This window comes from Nyctereutes procyonoides, unplaced genomic scaffold, assembly GCF_905146905.1.
Source record: "Nyctereutes procyonoides isolate TBG_1078 unplaced genomic scaffold, NYPRO_anot_genome, whole genome shotgun sequence".
NCBI lineage: Eukaryota > Metazoa > Chordata > Mammalia > Carnivora > Canidae > Nyctereutes > Nyctereutes procyonoides.
The window spans coordinates 721184-743967 of NW_026575135.1; the positions used below are offsets into that span (position 1 = coordinate 721184).

Here is a 22784-nt window from a genome sequence, read left to right on the forward strand (position 1 = left end):
GGGGGGCGCGTATAAAGGGCCCGGCGCTCTCCTAAATGCTGTAGAGCTCTGGCGGGTGGTGTTTTGGGGGGACGACTGCTGGGGCCAGAGGAGTCGGGGGGCTTGGTGGAAGAGGTGGCACTTGGATTGGCCCTGCGAGCTGGGTGTGCTGTCTCCAGGCAGGTTTGGGCGGAATTGTGCTACATGTTTTTTTCCAGCGGGAGAGGCCTGGGTGGTCTGGTGAGGTGAGGCTAAGAAGTAGGCTGGAGCCCACCGGGGGAGGGGAGCCTGGGACAAAGGTTTGTAGGGTGGCTTCATTCTGCAGCTAGTGTGGGGTCCCGCAGGGTCCTGGTAGAGACGGAAGGCTCAGGGCTGTGTGTGGCTGTGATTTGGTGGCTGAATGTGGCCGGGGACGCCAGCGAGGAGGCGGTTGCTGATGACCAGCTGACAGCTAATTTCTGAAGAAGGCCAGAGCAGTGGGGGGGAGGGAGAGGAGGGCTGAGCCGGCAGCACGTTCACTTTTCTCGCCAGGACTTCAGATTCCATCTGTCCTCTTTAATACCAGCTCCGGGGAGGAGGACTGGCCGTCCAGGTGATCAGAGTCCGGGGTGCTCCCGGGCCAGCCCCGCTAATGCATGGGTTGCCGTGCCTTGTGGCAAGGGCCCCGGTTCCAGATTCCCAGGCCTTCTTGCCGCAGACTAGCCGGGCCTGGCCCCCGGGGGGCAGGTGGCCCCCTTAAGCCGCACACACCCTCCTCCTCGGCAGAGCACCACCACCAACGGCCCTCAGTTTCCTCACAAGCCTGCTCTGGGAATGCAGTTTTCACAGGACTGATTCCCAATCTGTGATGGATTCTTACACACTGATTGATTCAGCTCCTTTGGGAACTCTGGGGGCGGGGGGGGGGGGGCGGGAAGGGTTTGGGCCCTGTGGTTTAAATACTCACCCTTCGTCTCTCGTGTGCTCTGTGTGGAGGGAGGGCTCTGCTGCGAGGCCCATCACCTGTGGGATGAGCGGGCCGGCGGCTGGGTGGGCCTGGAGGGCGTGCATGGGTGGGGGTGACAGCTGCCGCTGCTGCCCACCTGCCTCTGTGCCGGGCACCCACCCACGTTCTCTCACCTGAGCCTCCAGGGCCCATCGCAGCCTGTGTTTTTGGCCCCGTTTACCGCAAAGGAAGCACTCACAAGGACTTCGGTTACCTGTGGTCACCCCGCTAGTCAGCAGTAGGGTCCGGACGCAAGGCCAGCTCTGCCCATCTTCACAGCCTGGGAATATCAAGAGAGGTTTGGGGAAACCACCCAGGTTCTCAATTTTCAGTTCTGATCGTTTTGCTCAGGCGAGACATGCCGTCTCCGTGCCTCCCCTGAACATCTGCGATAACCGCCCTGCTGCCCAGGAGCCCAGGAGCCTTTGCGTTGCCGTGTCCCTGAGGCCGGGCGCTGGCCTCGCCTCCCTGCAGCCGTCCTGCTCTTCACGGAGGCCCAGGGTCCTTGGCCCTGCCCGCTCGTCAGCAGGCGGGCCTCAGTCTCCGCTGGCAGGTCTGGCTCCTGAGGCCTTGAGGAACCAGAGCATGAGCCGGGGCGTTGGCAGCCCGCGTCACACTGGTGTTACATTTGTCTGGTCTTACCAGTAGTGCAGTTGGGCGGACAGTGTAGAACTGGGCGTCTAGCTGACTAGGGTTTGAATTTCAGCGCCAGAAGTGACTCGTCAAGCTTTGTCAACATCTCTCAGCCTCCGTGAGCCTTGGTTTCCCTTCCGTAAAAACAGGACGCTTACCACTGAGCTTGTGTGCAGTCGTCAGGGTCAGAGATGTTTTAAAGTGCCTTGACACCTGCGTGGCCCGCCCGGCTTGAGCCCGGTCAGTGGTAGTTTCCATTAGCAGTGCTCGTAGTAGGTGAGGGACTTCATGCTCTTTGGTGTCCTGACGTTCCTGGAGACCCTGACTGATGCAGCGGGCTCTCCACGACCAAAAATACACACACACAAATTTGCACAGGCTCCCAGGGACCCGCTCAGTGGGCCTCAGGTCAGGAACACCAAATCACGTGTTCCCTGTGGGATTTGGGGAACAGGTCATTTTCAAGTTGTCGACTCTTAGTTTGGGGGACACGTGGAAGAACTTCAGACATGCAAGTTCTCAATTTACATACCTGAATTAAAATTACATAAGCAAACGAAATGGGGGAATGGAGTCAGTTATTGTGGTACACGTGCGTATGCGCTAGAACTTGAACCAGACCTCAAAATAATGAGTCTGATGGGTGTCTGTGCAAAGGAGAGAACGAATCCACGAAGTGATGTGTGTGGACCAGTAATTACCGTGCACATGAATGACACACACCTCTTACTTGGCGTAATGCAGAAATACTTTACGCTTAAAACGTAGCCCGGGTGGCTCAGTCGGTTAAGCATCGAGTCTTGATTTCGGCTCAGGTCATGAGCTCAGGGTCGTGAGATCAAGCCCCAAGTCAGGCTTGGAGCTGAGTGTGGAGCCTGAGATTCTCTCTCCGCCCTCCCTGCCCCCCCAAAGTAGGCATGACCTTGATCTTTTTAGGATGATCTTTCTAGGATGGCAGGCAGATTGATTGTGAATTTAAAGACGTACCTAAATGGCTTAACACAGATTTTGTGGTCCCTTTATGCAGTTTTCCGAGGGAGATCTCTAAAAGCAAGTGTCAGATGACTGTAGATGGATGGGGATCATTTCAAAAGAAATCCAGACCTTGGTCACAGTGTGGAAGAGAGCTGGGGGGCTTGCCATCAGAGCAGGAGCCGGGCAGGTGCTGCCCCTCCGTGACCGTCACTGTGGGCAGGTTACTTTACCTGAGCCTGTTTCCTCATTCGTAACATGGGAGCAGTTCCCCACCCCCCACCCCCCACCCCCAGGCGCTCGCCGAGTGCTGGTCTCGTTATCTAGTGTATTCCCCATTCCCAGGGGATGCTGATAATGTTCTAGGGGCCATGTTTTGAGAATTCTCGTTCTTTTTGGTGGGAAATGGTATTTGGAGACTACAGTCTGGATACTGGGGAGGATGCTGATTTATACTTTCTCAGTGAAAGGAAGGAAATAACAGAAAATAGAAGTTCATGTTGATATTTCCAATTCATATTTACAGTGACATGTTTTAACTTAATTTCATATTTGTGTTGGTATTCTCTTAGACTTGTAGTCTTGGTTCTTATCACAGTAATAATTACTTATTTAATAAATAAATACACACACACACAGTTTCAGAATAACAATACAAACATTATTTCTTCCAACATGATTACTAAGTGTAAGACTTTCTGCAGTAGTCCCTTTGTCCTTGGAGAAATACCTCACTAGGGCAGACCGATCACTCTGCTTTTAAGTTACTGAAATAATTCCTCTGTTTGGTTAACCCATCAACCTGTTATACAGTTAGATTTATTTTTTGTTTGTTTGCTTCTAGTTTTAGGGGATTTTCTATTTTTTAAATAGTCCTCTAAACACTTAAACGGCTTCCATGGTACGTCTGTAAAACGAGTTCTCCTCCCTCCCACCTCATTCTCTCTTTTTTTATTTCCCTGTAGGCCACTTAATTTATTTTGTAGTTGAATGCATGACAGTATGCTGCACATATTTTTTTTTCTCCTGGGGTCCTCTTGACGCCTACCTGAGTGGTATATTCTGAAAAGCTTACTTTAGGTCAGCGTGTTTATAGAATCCTCATTCCTTTCTCTGGATCGCGTCTGAGTGCTCTATTGTGAGAATGTACCTTAGTCTGTTCCTCTCCTGGTGGATATTTGGGTGGTTTCCAGCCTTTTGCTAATATGAATAGTACTTCAGTATTACAAATAGCATTTATCCTGAGGTATAATCACACGGTTTACTGTTGGTTGTGTTTTTTCCCTTAACATTATAACATGAACATGAACATTTTCCATGTTAATTGTACATGTCATTATTTAAGATATATATATATATATATACACACACACACACACATACATAAAAATTGGTTGAAAGTCCTCCGCAATCCCTCTATTCAGGTATGATGCTGTTATTATTTTGATGTGTTTCCTCATAGCCTTAACAACATTTTGTATGAGCATTTAGGAAACAAATGGCATCATATTATATAGTGTCTCGGCTTGTTCAAGACAGCCATATTGTGTCATATGTGTGACACATAATTGTGTCTTTTTTTCTTGAAGATGTTATTTATTTACTCAAGAGAGGGAGAGAGAGTGAGTGAGGTCAAAGTTGGGGGTTGGGGGTGGGGAGGAGCAGAGGGAGAGGGACAAGCAGATTCTGTGCTGAGTGCTGAGCGCGATGCAGGGCTCAATCTCAAGACCCTGAGGTCATGACCTGACTGGAAACCAAGAGTCGGATGCTTAACTGGCTGAGCTACCCAGGCATCCCATAATTGTGCATTTTTTAACGGCATGCTTTTTATAATTAATTCCCTATTTTTTAAAAATACTTAATTCTTGTTGGATGTTTAGTTTCTTTCTGATTTTTCCATAATGTAAATAATGTTGTGATAAATATCTGCGTAAAACTTTTTCCAGATTTCAGCTTATTTCTAAAGCTGGTTTTCATGAGACTTTAAAGAGAGAAGGAAGTGCACGTTTGTTAAATACACCTCTTTGCTTGCTCTTGTATAGATAGCGGTGAGCCCGTGAGAGATGATCATCTTGAAATCTTTGTCAAATAAGTTCTATTTTTTCTTTTTCTTCTGACAGGACCTTAGAAATGAAGTTGAGAAACTACGCAATGAAGTGAATGAAAGAGAGAAAGCCATGGAGAATCGTTACAAGAGTCTTTTGAGTGAAAGTAATAAAAAATTGCACAGTCAAGAGCAAATGATCAGAAGTCTAAGAGGAAGCATCGATCCAGAGGACTTGTTGCTCCAGGTGCCATAACTTCTTTTTTCTATTGTATTTAAGTCTGTTGACTTAGCATAGGCTGTTTTCTTTAAAAACTCTTTTGCATAAATGTTTGTAGAAGCGTAAGGCTGGCAGAAATGACGGTAGTCCTCACTGCTTTCTGTCAGAGCATCGGAGCACCTCAGAGCTTACTTTCTGTCCTTTGGGCATCAGCCACCAGCCAGAAGGGAAGGGACTTATTCTGGGTCCCGACTGAGGCCCTGGCGGCCTGCCTGCCTCACTGAGGTGCTCCTGCTGTGGGCGCCCGCTGCTGTGTGTGCCAGGCCCTCTCACCCCTCCGTGCTTTTCCCTTTTGGACTTGGAATGCCCTCCTTGTCTGATCATGGAGTGAAGTTGCGATTTAGCGCCTGCTGCTAGGTGATCATGATGGATTCAACGCGGGTATTTAACTCTGCTTCCTGCTGGAGCCTCGTTAGCGTGACAGTCAAGGGGTGAAAGGTGCAGGCCCCCAGGACTGAGCACTCTGCTCCATGCCTTTGGGACGAAAGGCCAAGAAGCAAGCTGGTTTATCCTGTGGAGCCCAGAGAGGCTCAGCAGGAAGCGAAAGGATCTGGTCCCTTTTTACCCAGGAGATTTGGCTGGAATGCTGGGCAGTCCAGGGACCTTGTTCTCTTCACTAGCAGGAGGAGGTGGTGGTGGTGGTGGTGGTGGTGGTGGTGGTGAGGATTCTTCTCTAGTGACCTTAAACCAGAGAAGCTCTGGCCTGGGGGTCACCAGATGCAGCTGCAGGCAGGAGTGGGTTTCTTGATAAAGATGGGAGTGGAAGTGTGCATCCCCGGCACTGAGAGTCCTCTCGGGAGAAAAGACAGATGGGCGTCTTCAACAGAACAAGCACATCCTCACCTGGTCCTCTCCCACTGAGCCTGCCGCTGATGTGCTCTTTCCACACTTAGAACTTCTGAGCACCTTTATCTTTAAAGGTAGATGGACAGCCTGAGCTCCCCACACGGGAACAGTGTGCAAGAGGAAAGACAGACAGAACAAGGCTAGGGAGAGACAATAGAAGTGGGAGGATGAGAAGCAACCAGACAGCTTTTCAAAGAAGTCGACGCTATAACATCTTTAGATAAGAATTAAGATCAGGATCTGATTAAAAAACAAAAAACAAAAGACAACAAACTTGGGAAAGAAGAATGAGCTACTGGAGATTGGAGGTTTGATCACATATATAAAGAGTTTAATAGGTGGCGCCTGTGTGGCTCACTCGGTTAAGCATCTGACTCCTGATCTCGGAACGGGTCTTTCTTAGTCTCAGGGTCATGAGTTCAAGCCCTGTGTTAGGCTCAGGTTGGGTGTGGAGCCTACTTAAAAAAAAAAAAAATTAACAGGAGATTAGAGATGCAGGAAGATCAAGGTGAGTGAGATAAACAGGCGAAGAAATGAAAGGGAGAAGCCAGGGACTCTAGTATGTGACTGCCCGGGGCTCCCGAGAGACGGGACAGGCAAAGCAGAGGGAAGGAAACCCTCAGAGCAATAGGAGAGCTTCCGAGTGGAGGGCAGACTCCTCTGCGTTGAAAGGTCCCTGGGTTTCTAGCACATGATGGGGAGACACCCACACCCCAAGGCACGTCCTTGTGAAATCACAGCACACGGGGATAGAGAGGATCTGGAAGGTTCTAGAGCGAGCTGCAAAGGACCCAGATGCGGAATGACATCAGAATTTTCAGCAGCGACGCTGGAGGCCAGAGGCAGGAGAGCAGGCTTCCCGGTCGCTGAGGAAGAGCGGTGTCCAGCCCAGCATCCCGTGCTCCGCCCAGCTGGCAGCAGGAGTGAGGGCAAACAAAGGCATTTCCCAATGTTTGGCGCCTGAAATCCTCTGCCTCGCAGGTGCCTCCCTTAGGGAACTCCACGCAGACCCGTCCAGTGATCCCATACAGACGAGGAAGAGACCCGAAAGGAGAGACACGGGATTCTCCGGGGACGCGGTGACGGAAGGGCCCAGGATGCAGAGAGCTTGTATTTGAGCTCTTGAGACAGAGGCCGCAGTTGGGATTTCTCCAAGAAGTGGAAACGGAACCCATCAGTTACCTGAGGTGTCTGACTCCATCTAGAGGCATTTTTAAGTCCCTTTAGAGTGTTTAGAGATAAATCTACAGTAAGTACCTAATTTTAGTTTTATGAACTAAGTGAATGAATAGAACAAAGCAGTTGTCACTAATTCCAAGGAAATCAAAGAAATGAACAGAAAGGAAGTGTAATCACGGGAGGCTAGACGGGTGAGTCGTGCATAGTGTGCGCGTGGTCGAAATGGTATGAATGTGGACCATCGATGGAACTGAAATCGTGTTGTAGCTATCAGGAAAAGTGCTGAGGGGGGCAAGAGCTAAACCCTTCAACTTCTGTGGTAGGAGCCAGGGGATAAATCCTACCTTAAGAAGTCAACGGGACGCCTGGTGGCTCAGTCCGTTGAGCGTCTGACTCTTGATCTTGGCTCAGGCCTTGACCTCAGGGTCATGAGTCATGAGTTGAAGTCCCGTGCTGGGTTCCACGCTAGGCAGGGAGCCTGCTGCAAAAAGAAAAAAAAGTCAAGCAGGGTGAGAGTAGCAATGTGATGTGAATACAGGAGGGGCGGAGCAGTTGGGAGTCTCCTTCCTGGGAGTGGGACCCGGAGGGGAGAGTGTGAGGTAGGGGGCCCCTGTGTTCCACGAGAGCGGCGCGGTGCTATTTGTTAGACAACGTGTAGGTACAGTCGGGCTTTTAGAAAAGGAAAACGGAAAGTATGAGTCAAGCACAGCTGGATTATGACAGTTCTAGAAAGGTAGTGTTGGTTATTTGCTTTCTAGTTTTTCCTGTCACAGTTTAACAGGTTTTTATAAAAAGTTGCCCCGTGTCTTTCATGTTTGTTTTCATCTAGGTCCTCATAGAAGTTTGACATGGTAAAGTGATTCTGATAGGTACTTAGGAAGAAGGTGTTGTTCTTGCCCTTAATTTCTGACCTAGTAGGACAGAGACATCATTGAGGAGTTACCAGGTTTTCAATAGTTAGGGATGTATCGACCTGGGCCTTAGGACCAGACAAACCATGTCTAGCCCTGCTGTGCGGCGGAATGCCAGATCTGCTGAGGGGGTCAGCGAGGGAGACTGTGCATCACCACGAGGGACCTTCGAGACGTGACCAGACCCCATAAACGTATTCACAGCCTTTCTTCCTGGAAGTCCAGTCTCCTCTTGGTACAGATGGGTCAGGTGTTGTCAAATCTGTCCTGTTCTGAAAGAGGCTCCGATTTGTTGGCTTGTGATACACGGTTCTTCTAATCACTTGCAGTAGCCCCGTAGGATGGCGGGCAGACCCGAGGTCATACCCTGGCTCAAGGGGACCCAGGATGAGAACCCTGTCCCGTGGGGCCAGGGCCCGGGCTCGGTCCTCCGTACCCGCTGGGCGGCCGTCGGGGTCGGGGGAGAAGGGTGCCTTGTAAAAAATTGTAAAAAATATCCTCCATTAGAGAGTTTTGGAGGGTCTGTTAGTATTTTTTCTCTTGAGCAAACTTGCTCATGATTTGTTTTGTTTCCTTAGGAATTCAGCGAAAAAGATTCGGGAGCCGTACAGCCGACTCGCCCTTCACAGAGTGGGGAGGAGCTCAGGGCCAGGAGTGGCGACTCAGCAGCAAAGTGCTCTTTACAGCGCTCACCAGGCAGCAACCGCATCTTCTCGGAGGTAAGCTTGCCTGGACTGGGACCTCCGCGGGCGACTCCGTGTTCCTTCTGACACGTGTGTGGCGACTGCTGTCACGGAGAGCCCCTCCGAGGCCTTCTTGCCAGCGACTGAGCCGATGAGAGGTAGGAGGAGGGCTCTTAGTCGGCCCGCCTTACAGGTTCATGCCCTTCGGCTGAGTGTTGCTATTTCCACCACACAGGAAACTGGTAAATCACAGCCCGTTAGAGATGAGCCTCTCGCACATTTGCTGTCCCGGGGTTCACCTCTCAAGAGCCGTGTCATCTGTGCATGTAATTTCTACGGCAAGATTTTCCTGTTCAAACACACAGAAACCAGCAGGTCCTTCCTGGTCTGGCCTCGGGTCACCCTCCGTCATCCCTAACTACAGCTGACTGCTTGCAGATTCCTTGCACCTGTCCCCTTTGCACCTGTCCCCCTTGCACCTGAGCACCTTTGCATTTGCTGCTCCGTCTGCCTGGAATGGCTTTTCTCTCCTTGTTTCCTGGGTGGCTCCTAAACATCCCTGGAAGTGCCCCTCTAGTGTCACCTTCCCCGACCCTGCTTGGTAGTGACATCTCCTCTTCCTCCCCGGTGCGCAGCACTTTGCACGCCCATCGGTGTGTAGATGACCTAGGATCCGTCTTCCTCTGCCCCTCCCTCGAGCCCCTGCACACCAGGGATGGGCCCCTTAGGGTAGGGAACTGGGATTTGTGTCGAAATCCCAGTGCCTCACTCAGTCCTTGGTCTAGTAAATACGTGTTTGTTGAGTGAATGAATGATTCTATTGGTTTGTGAGAGATGCAGTCCCCCCCTCCACCCCGAGCGTGCATATAATGCAGCTTGGCGGCCAGATACGGGATAGGGAAGGACCTCATTGGAGGCCAAGTTTTTTTTTTTTTTTTTTTTTTTAAACCTGGCTTTAATTAAGTCCATACATTCAGAAGACAGAGAACTCTTACGCAAATTAGTTCTTTGATGAATGGCTCTGATCATGACTTGTGGTTTTGTGAAGGGTGATTCTCAAAATAATTAACTGGTGCAGCACGGACTTAGCCATGAGAACAGGCGCAGGCGGTAGGGCTGGAGTCCCTGCTCTTGTGCCAGATACCAACCCTCTAGTTCTTGGCTCCTGGAGAGGTCCCTAAGGGTCTGCGGGGAGGGGCTGGGGAGGGCGGGTCGGAGGTCATTTTACAGCTGGTGTGGAGGTAGTGTGGTGGCTGGTACGAGCCATTGCTCTGCGGATCTCCTCATGTCAGCCCTGGTCTGGGGGTGTCGTTGGCTGGACAGTGGGGACTTCTTACCTGTCCATTCGTGGACCTGCATTTTGTTGTTTCTCTTGGATGAGAGTGTCAGCCTCAGTAGTGGAGCCCAGAAGTCTGGAGGCCAGGATTTTTCTCTTGGCTCTCTCACCACTTGGGTGATGTTGGGCATGTCCAATAACTAAATCTCAGGGGGCTGATATTTTGTGAGTCAAACCTGCATGTAGTTACTTGAATTTGACCAAATTTAATTGGGTGTTAAGATGCACACTAACTTGGGGGTGCGTCTGTGGCTCAGTTGGTTAAGCGTCTGACTCTTGGTTTTGGCTCAGGTCACGATCTCAGGGTCGTGGGATCGAGCCCTGTGTCAGACTCCATGCTCAGCGTCTGACTCGGAGCATGTTCACGCTCAGCATGGAGTCTGCTTGAGATCCTCTCCCTCTCCTTCTCACTCCCATTCGGCACCGCCCCCTACTCACGCCACGCGTGCCTTCTCTCCCTAATAAATGAATAAAATCTTAAAAAAAAAAAAAAAAGACGCACCCTGACCTGTACTAAGGCACAGTCAGTGTTTTGAAACGAGAGTAGCCCAGCAAGGTGTTTTTAGATGGACAGGTCTTCCCTGATTTCAATGCATTTCGTCAAACTTTGCTATTTTGAATCCATATTTAGACAAAATATGTCTAAATGTTGAATGAAATGTTTATAGATTTATTGAACAGGCTGAGTGTTTTACAGTTTAATCTCACCAGTTTGATCAGCTACCACTTTTTCGGTTTCTTGCGCTGGGCGCTGTCTGCACTTCACAGAACCACAAGTAAAAAGTCGTATGATTTTCAGTTAGATTTAGAGCCTGGTGATGTTTAAATTACTGTGCAAAATGCCTGAGTGTTTTAGCAGAGGCTTTAATTCTGTTCTGCAAGACTAATTGCAAATTGTGGATAAAGAATTATGAATGATCATTTTGGAATTATAAATTTCTTAGGTGCCCGTCTACGCAGTCCCACGTGTTGCAGCCTGTGGCTTTCTACACCGCCCCCCGCCCGCCTCCCCACCCCACCCCACCCCACCCCCACCCGAGAAGGCTGTACTTTTCTGACTGTAGTTCTTTCTCTGTAGAAAACGTGGATTTCTCCTGCTGTGCCCTTGGCCACTTTGTGTTGGTTTAGGGTTTATCCTCTCCCCATTTCTACAAAGAACTTGAGGCTGTGATGAGGTCTCCGTGGACTCAGGGCAGTCTCTTCCGCCTCTAACCACTGTGTGATCCTGACAATTAATGCTGGGTGATGAGGGGATCGAAGAACAGGGAGGGAAGCACCCTGCCCGTATTTAACCTGCTGCAGCCCGAGATTTATAGCTTGGCTGCTGACATGGTTGGGACATCACTGCTGAATTTCCTGAGTATTAGAATAAACGTCTTTGTTGCCGAGCTGTGACACAGCTGCCCGAGTAGATAGCCCCCGTCCATCTCCCAGGCCACCGCACTGCCCTGCTTACCACGACGGGAGCCATCGGGCTTTGTCTTTACGCACCTGCCACCTCTCCAGGTTGTGGCCTGCACATTACACGGGTTTCCTTCACGTCATTAAGGAAGCTCTGCAGAGGAGGGAGTGCCCTGGATCTGGAGCGGGAACTTCTTCTCTCCGGCTCTGTGGCCTTGGGCGGGTCACTTCATCTGGCTGAAACCCACTCTCCTGATCTGTGCATGGGCGGGTTGCACGCTTACCTCCTGATTGGATTGGGAGTACTGCACTGCATTAGTTGCCAGTTAACGTTCTTCTGGTTGCAAGCCGTAGGGCCCGACCGACATGCATAGCGTGGCCACAGCAGCAGTGAGAGGGAGCCTTTACCGGGAGCGCTGGCGGCCCCCACAGGTGCCGGGAGAGCCGAGTAGCCATGTCTCAGGGTAGAAGCGCGGCAGCCCCGTGGACAGCGCAGCTCTAGACTCCAGGGCCCTGTGTTTGATGTGACGCACACCCAGCGTCCCAGGTGCTGGCTTGTCAGCTGAAATCCGAGTCTGGAGAGAGAATCCTACTGGGACACTGTGGGTCCCGGGGTGGCTTACTGAAGAGAGGGGTCTCCTGGGGTCTTACCCCATGTTTTAGGGACGGGTTTCAGATGAGCCGGGTGGGCCCTGAAGGCCGTGGGGAACAGACTGCAGAGGCAGACCCCAGTAGGCGTGTGGCAGCCTTGGCCTCCTTTGGGATGAGAGGCCTCCTGTCTGGGTTGCTTCTTGTTCGGAGGGGCAGGAGGGCGGGTGGGGGTGGCCTGTGCCTGCTGAGCAGGTGCTTCTTGCCGCTCCCCGCAGGGCAGCCTGGCCCCCCGCCTCTGTGCCGAGGAGATCTCCTGGTTTGTCAGCTGTGCGGAGGGAGCCAAATGACTTCATTCTAATGGGGCATGATTCAACGCAGGGGAATGGGTGATTGATGAAACGGGACCCAAATGGCTCTGAAGAGTTCATTTATTTAACATGGGCGAGCTATTTGCTTCTAGGAAGACGTTGACTCGCTCTGACTTCCATTATGCAAAGCATCCACAGGAATCTCTGCTCTTGAGATTCACGTTGGTTCCTGCGTTGTCCTCCCAGCTGCTTAATGCCCAGGTCAGCCAGCGTCTGTGGCGGGTCCAGTGCCTGGCTTGGGACGTGGCTGCCCCCAGGGGGCCCTCGCACCCGCCAACGGGTGGCTGGTGCGCTAGCTCTCGGCTGAAAGGGGACCAGAGAGCCAGGGGGGCCGGGCCGGGGTGTTTTTCTCAGTCCCGGAAGGCTTCCCGGCGAGAACATGGCCTACGCGGACCCTGGAAGGTGCTGGCAGTGTGTGAGCGAGGAGGGTGGACGGTGGTCCCTGCAGAGGGGGAGGGGATTCCCCCGGGGCTCAGATGGAGGGAGAGCGGGCAAGGGAAGTGCGGCGGTCGGCCGGCAGGTGGACAGGGGGCTTGGAGCGGGTCGGGGCAGCTGCCGGCGAGAACCCAGGCCTCTAGGCCCCGGCCTTCCCCTGGGCGGTCCTCGGCCCGGGCCTGCACCGTGCGGTCAGGATACAGGAGCCCCAGGGGTTGGTTCACCGGGCACACGCCTTCCTCGTGTGGAGTCGGCGCCAGCGGCCCAAGTCCCCCATTGCCCTTGTTGACGGGCTTTGAAGCCGCACACGTCAGCACGAATGCTGGCTGCCACGTGGTAGCTGGGTGGACTCAAGCAGACGTTCTCTTCTCAGAGAATCCGTTTCTTCATCCGAAAACCGGGAAGGTCAGTAACCGTCCCGGGCTTCGGTTAGAGGTGGTGGCCCGCGCAGAGGACCCGGCAGAGCTCCAGAGCCTCGGAGCAGGGGAGGGGCGGCTCGCGCCACGTGTCTACTCGTGCCAGGCTTCGCCCCGAGAACTTGGTGTAGACGAAGTCGTTGAGTCTCCCTCGCAGCGCCCCGAGCCACGCGGGGTCCTTGCCTTCATCGTAGGTGCGGAGCTGGAAACGGCGAGAGGTCGAGGAGCTTGCTGCGGCCGCACGGTAAGGCCACGGTCTCAGCCGTCACGGCCTCATGGCAGCTGCTCAAGAAGCAGTCGGTCCTCAGATGTTCTTTGCCCCGTTGGCCACCTTTTACGGGGTGGACAGTGACGGTGTGACCCGTCAAGCGCCCCAGGGCTTTGCATCCATCGTGGTGCCGGATGGGTGGACCGAAGAGCAGGGGCCTCTCCTCGGAGCCGCAGCCGCAGCCGGCTGCCTGGTGCACGCCTGCCTCTGCCCTGCCCTCGGGCCCGCCGGTGGCCCGCTGTGCGCGGGTCCCTCCTCACGGAAATGAGGAGTGGGCGAGGTGAGCGCGGGGCCTGGCGTCCGGACTCCGCGAGGACGTGCCCGGGGAGCGCCGAGCACGGTGGCCGGCCTGGTCCTGTCGTCCTGCGAGATCCTTCCCCGGCTCTTCTCTGGGCCGCGTGCCGACACGGGGGGTGCACAGGGGCGCCGAGGGGACCCCGCGCGACAGCGCTGTGCGCAGAGGTGCATGGGGGCTGCCTGTGCAGTGACACGCGGCGTGACTCACGGACGGCCTGACGGTTCCGGCGGTCCGGGGGACTCGCTCGTCACGAGCAGGCGGGCGCGTCAGCATGGGCAGCCCCTCAGCGCCCCTCACTGGCGGGGCTGCCGCTGCCGCTGCTGTGGGCGCCGGAGGCCGAGCGGCTCCGAGCCTCTTCCCGGCGGCGGGCGTCTGCGGAGCCGGGGATCCGGGATGCCCTCCCTGGGACGTGCTCAGTGCGTAGGATGTGTGCGCGGGGTCGTGGAGGGAACCGCTCACGTGGAAACGCGGGCGTGGGATAGTGACGAGCGTGCTCTGGGCATGGCGCGGCTGTGCTAAGCTGCTGAGGACAGTGGCCGCTGCGGTTTGGAAGTCCTGGGGACAATGTTTTTTTTTTTTTAAAGACTTTATTTATTTATTCATAGAGACACACAGAGAGAGAGAGAGAGAGAGAGAGAGAGAGAGAGAGAGGCAGAGACCTAGGCAGAGGGAGAAGCAGGCTCCGTGCCAGGAGCCCAACGTGGGACTCGATCCCGGGACTCCAGGATCACGCCCTGGGCTGCAGGCGGCGCTAAACCGCTGTGCCACCGGGGCTGCCCCCTGGTGACAAGGCTTTGAGGTGACTGGAGACGCCTGGAGCATCACAGGTGCCTGCGTCTTCTGACGACGCGGTCCCGGGAAAGCACTGCGACTGCTGTGGGGTGCGGCGGTGCCGGTGTCCCTGCCGCTGCCATCGGCTTCGGGGACCCTGTCCTAGCGGGTGGGACCTTCGGGGAGCCTGGGCCAGCGTGGAGCGCAGGGGCCGCTCACGGGCCGCCGTCCCACCCCACACACTGTCCCCTGGCACTTGGAAGCGTCCAGGCCGCACGGGGCGCCGTGCCAGATGTCCTGCGCGTTCGTTAGTTCGCGTTGAGTTCTTACTTTCGGATGGTGTCGTGGGGGGGGATGTTTGGAGGACCCAGGGCTCTGTTTTCCTGCGTACCTGGGAGTAGGCCTCCCGGCAAAGGCCGCTCTCGTCTGAGCACCTCGGCGTGTGGTCCCGTGGGCAGGACACTGTCGTGCATCGAGCGCAGCGCCCACGAGCAGGACTAAGCAGACCTCCACGGCCTGCTGGTCCTCAGATGCACGTCGGTGCGCCGCGTGTGCCCAGACCCCTCGTGGCCGCAGGGCCCGCTTCAGGCTCACGTGGAGCTTGGTCTCGGGGCTCCGGTCTGCAGCCTGGGACAGTCTCCCGGGCTGACCCTGACCCTCGTGCCCGTCAGGCTGCTCGAGCGTCCGGGCCAGTCCTGTAGTGCAACGTCCTCGCGTCGGGCTCAGCTTGTGTGGCCTGGCCGCCCGGCTTCAGGGAGGTGCCTGCACGGCCGCGTCCTCGCCCTGTGCCCTCCTGAGGGGTCACGGCTCACGCCTGCGCATGGCTGGGCAAGCTGGCTTCCAGGACTGTCAGGTGGCGCCCTCGTCCCTCCTCTGCCGTTAGTACGCATCCTGGGCCGTTCGAGGCTCGGTCAGCGTCCCGACGCTCTTCAGACTGTGACCCGGTGGTTTTAGCTTCTCCCTTAGGGTCACAGGGCTGGTGAGGAGCAGAGATCCGGCTCCGGTCGCTTTAGCGCGTGGCTCACTGGACCTTTTCTGTTGGAGTGTGAGTCCCCTGTCCCGGACACCAGGGTGGGTTGACAGGCTTCTTGTCTTGGGAGCAAGAGCGAGCGTGGAAGGCCATCTCTGTAGCGTAGACCGAGTGAGCGGTGGTTTCGTCCCGGGTGCGTCGGGTGCGCGATGCTCCTTTTATGGCTGCTGTCCAGACCCGGGCGCAGCAGAGCGGGGAGCTCTGCTGGGGCCCGTGGTGCCCGTCATTCCCCGGCGTCCTGCAGGTGGTGCCCCGACGTGGCCTCATCAGGGCCTGGGTCTGTGAACGGCCCACATCTGCATCATGTCAGGGTGCACGCTTTTGAGGTTCTCCCCTTCATGTCAGGTGCCCAATGTCATTTCCAGGAAAAGCAACAATTAGACTATGAAGAGCTGCTTCGGGTCTTGAAGAAGGAGCGGGACATCTACGCTCATCTGGTGAAGTCCCTGCAGGACCCAGACAGGTAAGGTCACAGTCTGCACGTCACACGCGCACGGACACATACCTACTTTGAATAAATACATTTGGCGTCTGAGGCAGCAGAGCCCTTCCAGTTTGCTCAGAAGCTTCAAGTGCCTTTTGGTGGTGATTGTCGTACGTAGATAAACATCTTACATCAAGAATTGTCTGATTTGGGGACGCCCGGGTGGCTCGGTTGGTCGGGCATCCAGACCCCGATGTAGGCTCAGGCCGTGGTCTCTGGGTGGTGAGGCCGAGCCCCATGTCAGGCTCCGGGCCCAGCACGGTCTGCTTGGGTTTCTCCCCTTCCTCCGCCCCCCTCCCCCCCCAGCACTCACTCTCTCTCTCTCTCCCTCTCCCTCTCTCTCTCTCTCTCAAGTAAATAAGTCTTCAAAGACAAAACAAAACAGTTCTTTGGTATTTGGATTGTTTAGGTTTCTTTTATCCTGACGAGCATAGGATAAAAATATGATCATTAGGATTAAATGTTTATCCTACTTGGGTCCAGATTTAGAGAGGGCTCCGAGGGTGTTAGCGCCCCATCCTCACGGCCGCCCTGCAGGTGAGGTCGTTACCCCTGCTTCCCGGAGGCCCTGAGAACGGAGCTTACGCGACGTCCACAGTGGGTCCCGTGGGGAGTGACTGCACGCGGGAACCCAACAAGGTCCTGCCTCGGAGCGACCTGTGTCTCCCCAGAATTGCCGAGACGATCTGGTGCCAGTGAGTGGTGGTGCCGGGGTCTTAAAAAAGAAGAAAGGGCATGTAGCCTGCCACGTGTTCATGGGTAGGGGGACCATGGTAGTGTTTGTTTTCCTGTGCTTTTGTATTTTGAATTTTTCCATAAACGTGGCTTTACTTTTATAACCAGAAAAAAAACAAACAAAACAAAAAACAAGACCCACTGATGACGTAATAGTCAAGGGGAGGCTTGTTGGCGTCTGTATTTTAAAGTGCAAATGGGTCTGTTTAAAAACTGCTGGTGGCTTCGGGTGAGGTATGGATGTGTTGAGTCACTATATTTATTCTACACAGATTTTTTACTCTGCATGTTAAGTAACGAGTTTAAATAAAAACTTAAAATTTCTGCTGTCTTGTTTTACCAAGCATCAACAGCCTGCAGGCCGAGTTAAACAGCATTTTCGCTTTGCGGAAGCAACTGGAGCAGGACGTGCTGACCTGTCGGAATTTACAAAAGACCCTGGAGGAGCAGATCAGTGAAATTCGGAGGCGGGAAGGTGGGTGCTCTCTTGGCTGAACGAGGGGATGGGGAGCCTACCGGGTTTCATCTGGGTTCCTTTCTCGGGGTGACCGTGTTGATGTTGGCCCCCCAGTCTGTGCGCGTCCGCTTCGGCCTCCGTGGGAGGGCTCAGCGCATCGTGTGAGTTTGCGTGCCGGGGCACCTGCTGCGGAGTCTGGGCCGCACGGGCACGTGGCGCTGAGATGGCTGCTTCCTGTTGAGACCTTGCCGTCGGCGTTGTCGCCGCCACAGGCGACTCCGTAGGGAGGGCTCCGAGGTGAGGGGCCTGTGGTCCTTGCGTTGCCGTGCTCGTCGCAGCCACACTCGGCCCTCCGCTCGCTGGAACCTGAGCCCGTAGAGTGCGCTAGCGTCCTCTTCCTTTCTGTCTCTAGCCTGGTGCCTGGCACATAGGAGCAAAAAGATTTGGAAATAGCAGTGGTAGGCTTGACCCTTCTGGAGCAGGAGCACCTGCTGAGTACACGGCACAGCAGCAGGCACCTCATTGCTCATCACTGATCGTGACGCTCGTCCCCTTGGCTGGCGTAGGTGTTGACTTCATTTTACAAATGCAGATGCTGTGGCTCGGGGTGGGGTGGGATTGATGTACCCACGTCCGAGCCAGGGCATCTTCCTATGAGGTGCGGCTCCTCCCAGTGCACTAGGCGTATCAGCGCTTCTCCCCAGATCGTTAAGTGGGATCGTGTTTGTAGACGCGTCACTCAGGACGTAGCCTGCCCTTCCTCTGTGCCTTCCTTCCCCGTGGGGATGCGACCCTTGCTGCAGAGGAAGTCGACCTTTATGCAGGTGGCCGGAGGTCCCCTCATCTTAGATCTAGCAGCCGCGTCCGCACTTGGTGAGCTCACGACCACGGAGGGCTCCGGGGCCACTAAGAAATACACGACGCACCTTTATTTCCCTGGAGCGCCGCCCTTGAGGGCCACGTCTAACTTTCCTGTATTCGCTCCTAAACAGAATCACTCCCTCATTTAAACTGAAGTCACCATTCGCTCGTGCCACTCCGAATGGTGTCTAGGTACAGCACTCGGTATGCAGATCATAACTCAGAACAGGCCGCAGCGAAAGCCCGCAGCGCGCGACGAAACCACACGTTGAGATACCAGCCCGTAGAGAAAGAGGGAAAATTACTTTTGCTCCAAAGATGGAACGTTCAGCTCCCTGTTTGTACTGACTCCCCCTCGTAGCGACCCCCCCCCCGTCCCCTCCCTCCGTACGGGGCTGTACTAGGATTGGGCTTGGAAGGGTCTGGTTCTAATATTGTTTCTTCTCCCTCCCTTTTTTCTTTTTGCAGAAGAACCATTTTCGTTTTACAGTGATCAAACATCTTACCTGAGTATTTGCCTTGAAGAGCCCAATCGGTTTCAAGCGGAGCATTTTTCTCAAGAAGAACTTAAGAAAAAGGTACTGACCCGTGAACTCTGAGCCCTTGGTTGGTTATTTGCTGCCTCCCGGGTTCCTGATCTGAGGTGTAAGGTTCTGAAAGCCTCTCTCCTCGCCTTTCTTCCCTCTGTCGCTGCCTGTCTTTGCTCGGCCTTTGTTCCTCCTGGGACCAGCCCAGGCTCGATGTGCCCTAGCGGATGCCGTGCAGTCCCCCCTCGGGTCGCTGTCTCCTCTCGCGCCGGCGGCACTGGCCGCGTGCTCACGCTGATCTGGACTTACCTGCTTATTCGTCTGAATCCCCACCAGGCTGCGAGCGTCTTAAAGTCAGTGATTGTATCTCACCTACTTTTGATGTTCCAGGACCTTCCACGCATAGTGGGAGTTAACATGTGCTTTCTGAAAGAATGAAGACCCGGGTTTGATCAGTAAATCTTTTTTAAAGCTGGGAACCAGGTTCCTCAATCTGTTGATTGTTGGTGTGATGAGAGTGGTTTCGAACTTCCAGGACTCCAGCAGCCACCGATGAGAGTAGGAACTGTGAGCTCAGAGGAGACGGTTTGTTATGAAATTATCATCCACGTATGACAGATTCAGTTTCTGCCTTGGAGTAATTCCCATTGCGGTAGAGCGGTCAGACACGTCAGCAGGTGGTTGCAGTGCGGGGTGCGGGGGTTGCCCCGGTAGGTGGGTGGGCGAGGCAGAGGTAGCAGACGTGGCACAGGAGGAGAGGGGAGTCCTCGGGGGCTGCAGGTGCTCACTGGCTCACAGGAGGCTTTTCAGCAGACGTGAGGCCTGAAGTGGGTTTTGAAGGATGAATAGGAGTTTGTCTCGGTGGAGGTCTTCTCTGCAGAGGGAGAGAGAGGGAGAGAATGGCAGGTGTAAGCAACTAAAAGTTAGGAATAGAAAGGAGAATTGAGAATTCGAGTGTTTGGGGGAGGAGTGGAACGAGGAGCCTTGAGGCGTTTCAGTTGTTGAAGGTTCTCTAGGGACGCGGGGACGGTGAGGGCAGCTGGGAGCACCTCCTGTGGCGACGTGTAGGGGCGGGAAGGACGTGGCGTGCTTGGCACTTAGTAACTGTCTGCAGGGCCGGGCGTTTTGCTCTTCTCACCCCAGCCTTGGGTGGGGCCCAGGTGTCGTCGCGGTTCCCAGTGCTGGACGCCTCCTGGGTCGTCGCGGGGCTGACGCTTCCTCCAGTGAGACGTCTGCAGAATTACTAGCCGTTGGGGTAGAAGCTTGAGGGGAGGAAGGTAGTGCTTGATTGTGGTGGCCCTGGGCTGGCAGGACCCGGGCGCACGGAGGGAGGAGCCCTGGGCTGGGAGCCCGGGGTCTCAGCTGCAGCCCGCTTGGCCCGTGGGGAGGCAGCTGCCCTTTCCCCCGTGGACAGGCCCTCCGGCCGTCCTTATACGTCACGCGGTGCCCCGCACGTCCTGCCGTGGGGCCTCGGGCCCTACGCCTCTCTGTGTGTCCGCTCCTCGTGGAGGTGGGAGGAGTCTGGTAGCCTGGCCCCCCTCAGGACTTCTGTAGGGAATGAAGGGCGGAAGCTTGCGGCGTCTTTGAGTAGCTGTGAGTTGCTTTGTAACTGAAGGTGATGAGCACCGCTGACGTCGCTGGGTCGGTAGGTCAAGATCGGTGCTGAGGGAGGCCCCTGACACGTCGCGGGGCCGTCCGCCCGGGCTTGTCCTCAAGTAGGAGCTGTGGCCCGATCCCGACCGGTTCCCGCAGCAGCCCGGGAGGGGTGGCCGGGGTTCGAACACAGGCGTGCGGCTGCGGGTTTCAGCCCGTCTCCCTCTGCTCCGTCCGCAGGTCAGTGACCTGATACAGCTGGTGAGGGAGCTGCACGCGGACAACCAGCACCTGAAGAAGACCATGCTTGATCTCTCGTGCATGGGCGCCCAGGGCGGGGACGGACTTGGGTCGGCGGCACAGTCGCAGGTAAGAGCAGCCGGGACCGGGCCGCGCGCCTCCAGCCGCCCCGGGTACGTCTGCGCGGACACGGCGGGCAGGTCCGCAGCGCTGGGCCCCGAGCCGGCCCCGGGGCGTGGCTGCGGGGGCGCCTGCGGCGGAGCCTGTGGCCTCGGAGGGCCCAGGTCGCTCGGGGCGTGTCCGGCCGTCCTAAGGAATCCCTTACCATCGGAAAACAAATGCATAAACGCGCTTTCATTTACTTTTTGGGTTAATCTGAGTTCTGTGCACCCCCTCACGGTTGGGGCCTCCGGGCTGGGACGGGACTGCATGCGTGTCGCCCCCCACATGGACCCAGCTCCCGCACTCTGCCGCCGTGGCGGGGGGAGCCTCCAGCCTGTCCCGCGCCCTCCAGCCCGGCCGCCCGCCGCAGGGGTTTCTGCTGCTGGCCTCGGAAAGTCCGGGGGGCCAAGGGTTAAATCGGGTGTCTGGGCAGGACCGGGAGGCGGCCTGCGGTTTGGGGGCCGTGTCCTCGGCCTCTCCGGGAGCGCTCCGCCTCAGGAGGGATGAGGGACGCCCCAGCCCGCCTGGCCCCCTGGGGGCCTCCGCTGTCGCTGTGAGGCCCTCCTGTCCCTGTGCCTCTTGTCCCCCCCCCCCCCCCCCCGTGGCCGGCTGGCAGACCACAGGGGAGCCTGGAGTCGTGCGCCGGGAAGAGCCGGCCGTCGCTGCCCTTAGCCCTGATGCCCGCCCCCCCCTCCGCGGCCGAGCCGGGCGGAGCTGATCTTGGCACCAGGCCGGGGCCCTTCTGTCCGTGGGCCCGGGCGCCCCAGTCGGCCTGCAGGTGCTGCGGGCGCAGCGTCGGGCCAGGCCGGGCGGGCCTCGGGGCCTCGGGGCCACGGCGGGCAGGAGGCCGTGCTCCTCGGGCAGGTGCTGCACGGCCTGGCCGTGCTCTTTGACGGAGCGGGTGTTATTTATGGATCTTAGCCTCCAAGGCTCCACCTAATTTTGGAAACGAAGAATATCTGCAGTCCGTTTAGGGAGAAATAAGTCTCTTGGTTTGTTTTCTCCCAGGCAGCATCTTTAATAAGCAGCTCATTCCTCACCTACTTCATCGGAGTCGTAAATGGCAAGTTTGTTTGTTCACTTGCCCTTTGAACAAAAATCTGTTAAATGTCCCATTATGTTCTTTGGAGAACAGAGGCTTTTTCCTCTTCCCAGTCTGAGATCTTAATACCAGCAGGTTCAGATATGAGCCATTTGTCAGATTGCACTTCACCTTGACGTTCTCTGTGGATGCTGCGTCCTGGCTCGCGGTTACCCGTCTTCCCCGAATAGGATGGGAAGATCCGAAGAGCCGCCCGGGAGGGAGCTGTTCCCACAGGGGCCCTGAGCTGAGGGAGGAGAGGTGGGATGGCGCAGACGGGACGCTGCCGGGCCTTGGGCGTGCGTGTGGTTCCCCTTTGATGGGGCCTGGAAACGCCCGGGCCGCCCGCAGCCTCTCTGAGCGGCAGGGCCTGCGGGGGGGGGGGGGGGGGGGGGGGCTGGGCACCGGTCCTGCCGCCCGGAGCCTGCAAAGCAGGAAGAGGGAGGGGGAGGGGAGAAAGCAAATCTGTTCCGTGTTTTCAAAATTCAGTATTTTCTCTCTAATATTTAATTAGTCAACGGCATCGGGTTAAAATGGAGAAAAGAAATTACCCCAGGGATCCCTGGTGGCGCAGCGGTTTGGCGCCCGCCTTTGGCCCAGGGCGCGATCCTGGAGACCCGGGATCGAATCCCACGTCGGGCTCCCGGTGCATGGAGCCTGCTTCTCCCTCTGCCTGTGTCTCTGCCTCTCTCTCTCTCTGTGTGACTATCATCAATTAAAAAAAAAAAATTACCCTAATCCTGTCACTTTAAAACACGTACAATTATTTGACATTTGGAATCCTTCCTTCTCTGTTTGTGTATATGGACACGTGCAGGCCCACGATGCATATATGGTTTTGTTCCTGTTTTTTTTTTTTTTTTTAATTGCTGTTAGGTTACAGCATCTTATTTTATCTTATGAATGAGCTGAAATTTAATTAATTGCTGCATTATTGTTGGACACGTAGATTATTTCCAGTGATTTGGTGTCTTAAATTACTTGATGAGTGTCTTCGGACACAAATCTTTTTCTGGGTTTGGGTTTAGATTTTTTTCCCCCTAGACTGTATTCCCAGATACGTAATTTCTAGGTCTATAGGTAGATACAGGTGTAAAGCAGGCATGTAACTCTATTTCATATAGGCTCCCCCTTGCAACTTTGAGTTTGACTAAGGGTATAAGTAGTAGGAGGCCCTTGGTGCAGTTTGTCCGGTTTGTCCTCAGAATGGTTGCCTGG

At 55.2% G+C, this 22784-nt stretch overlaps 1 protein-coding gene across 6 annotated transcripts in view; it reads left to right on the forward strand.

Annotated features, from left to right (window-relative positions):
• Window positions 1-22784, forward strand: part of CDK5RAP2 (CDK5 regulatory subunit associated protein 2) — a 166774-nt gene that overhangs the window by 77097 nt on the left and 66893 nt on the right. For all 6 annotated transcript variants that reach the window (XM_055301775.1, XM_055301770.1, XM_055301772.1 and 3 more), the window contains 6 exons: window positions 4690-4860; window positions 8408-8548; window positions 15792-15889; window positions 16990-17120; window positions 18432-18541; window positions 20324-20452. In XM_055301775.1, coding sequence (XP_055157750.1) covers window positions 4690-4860; window positions 8408-8548; window positions 15792-15889; window positions 16990-17120; window positions 18432-18541; window positions 20324-20452 — 780 coding nt within the window. The remainder of the gene's footprint in view (window positions 1-4689; window positions 4861-8407; window positions 8549-15791; window positions 15890-16989; window positions 17121-18431; window positions 18542-20323; window positions 20453-22784) is intronic.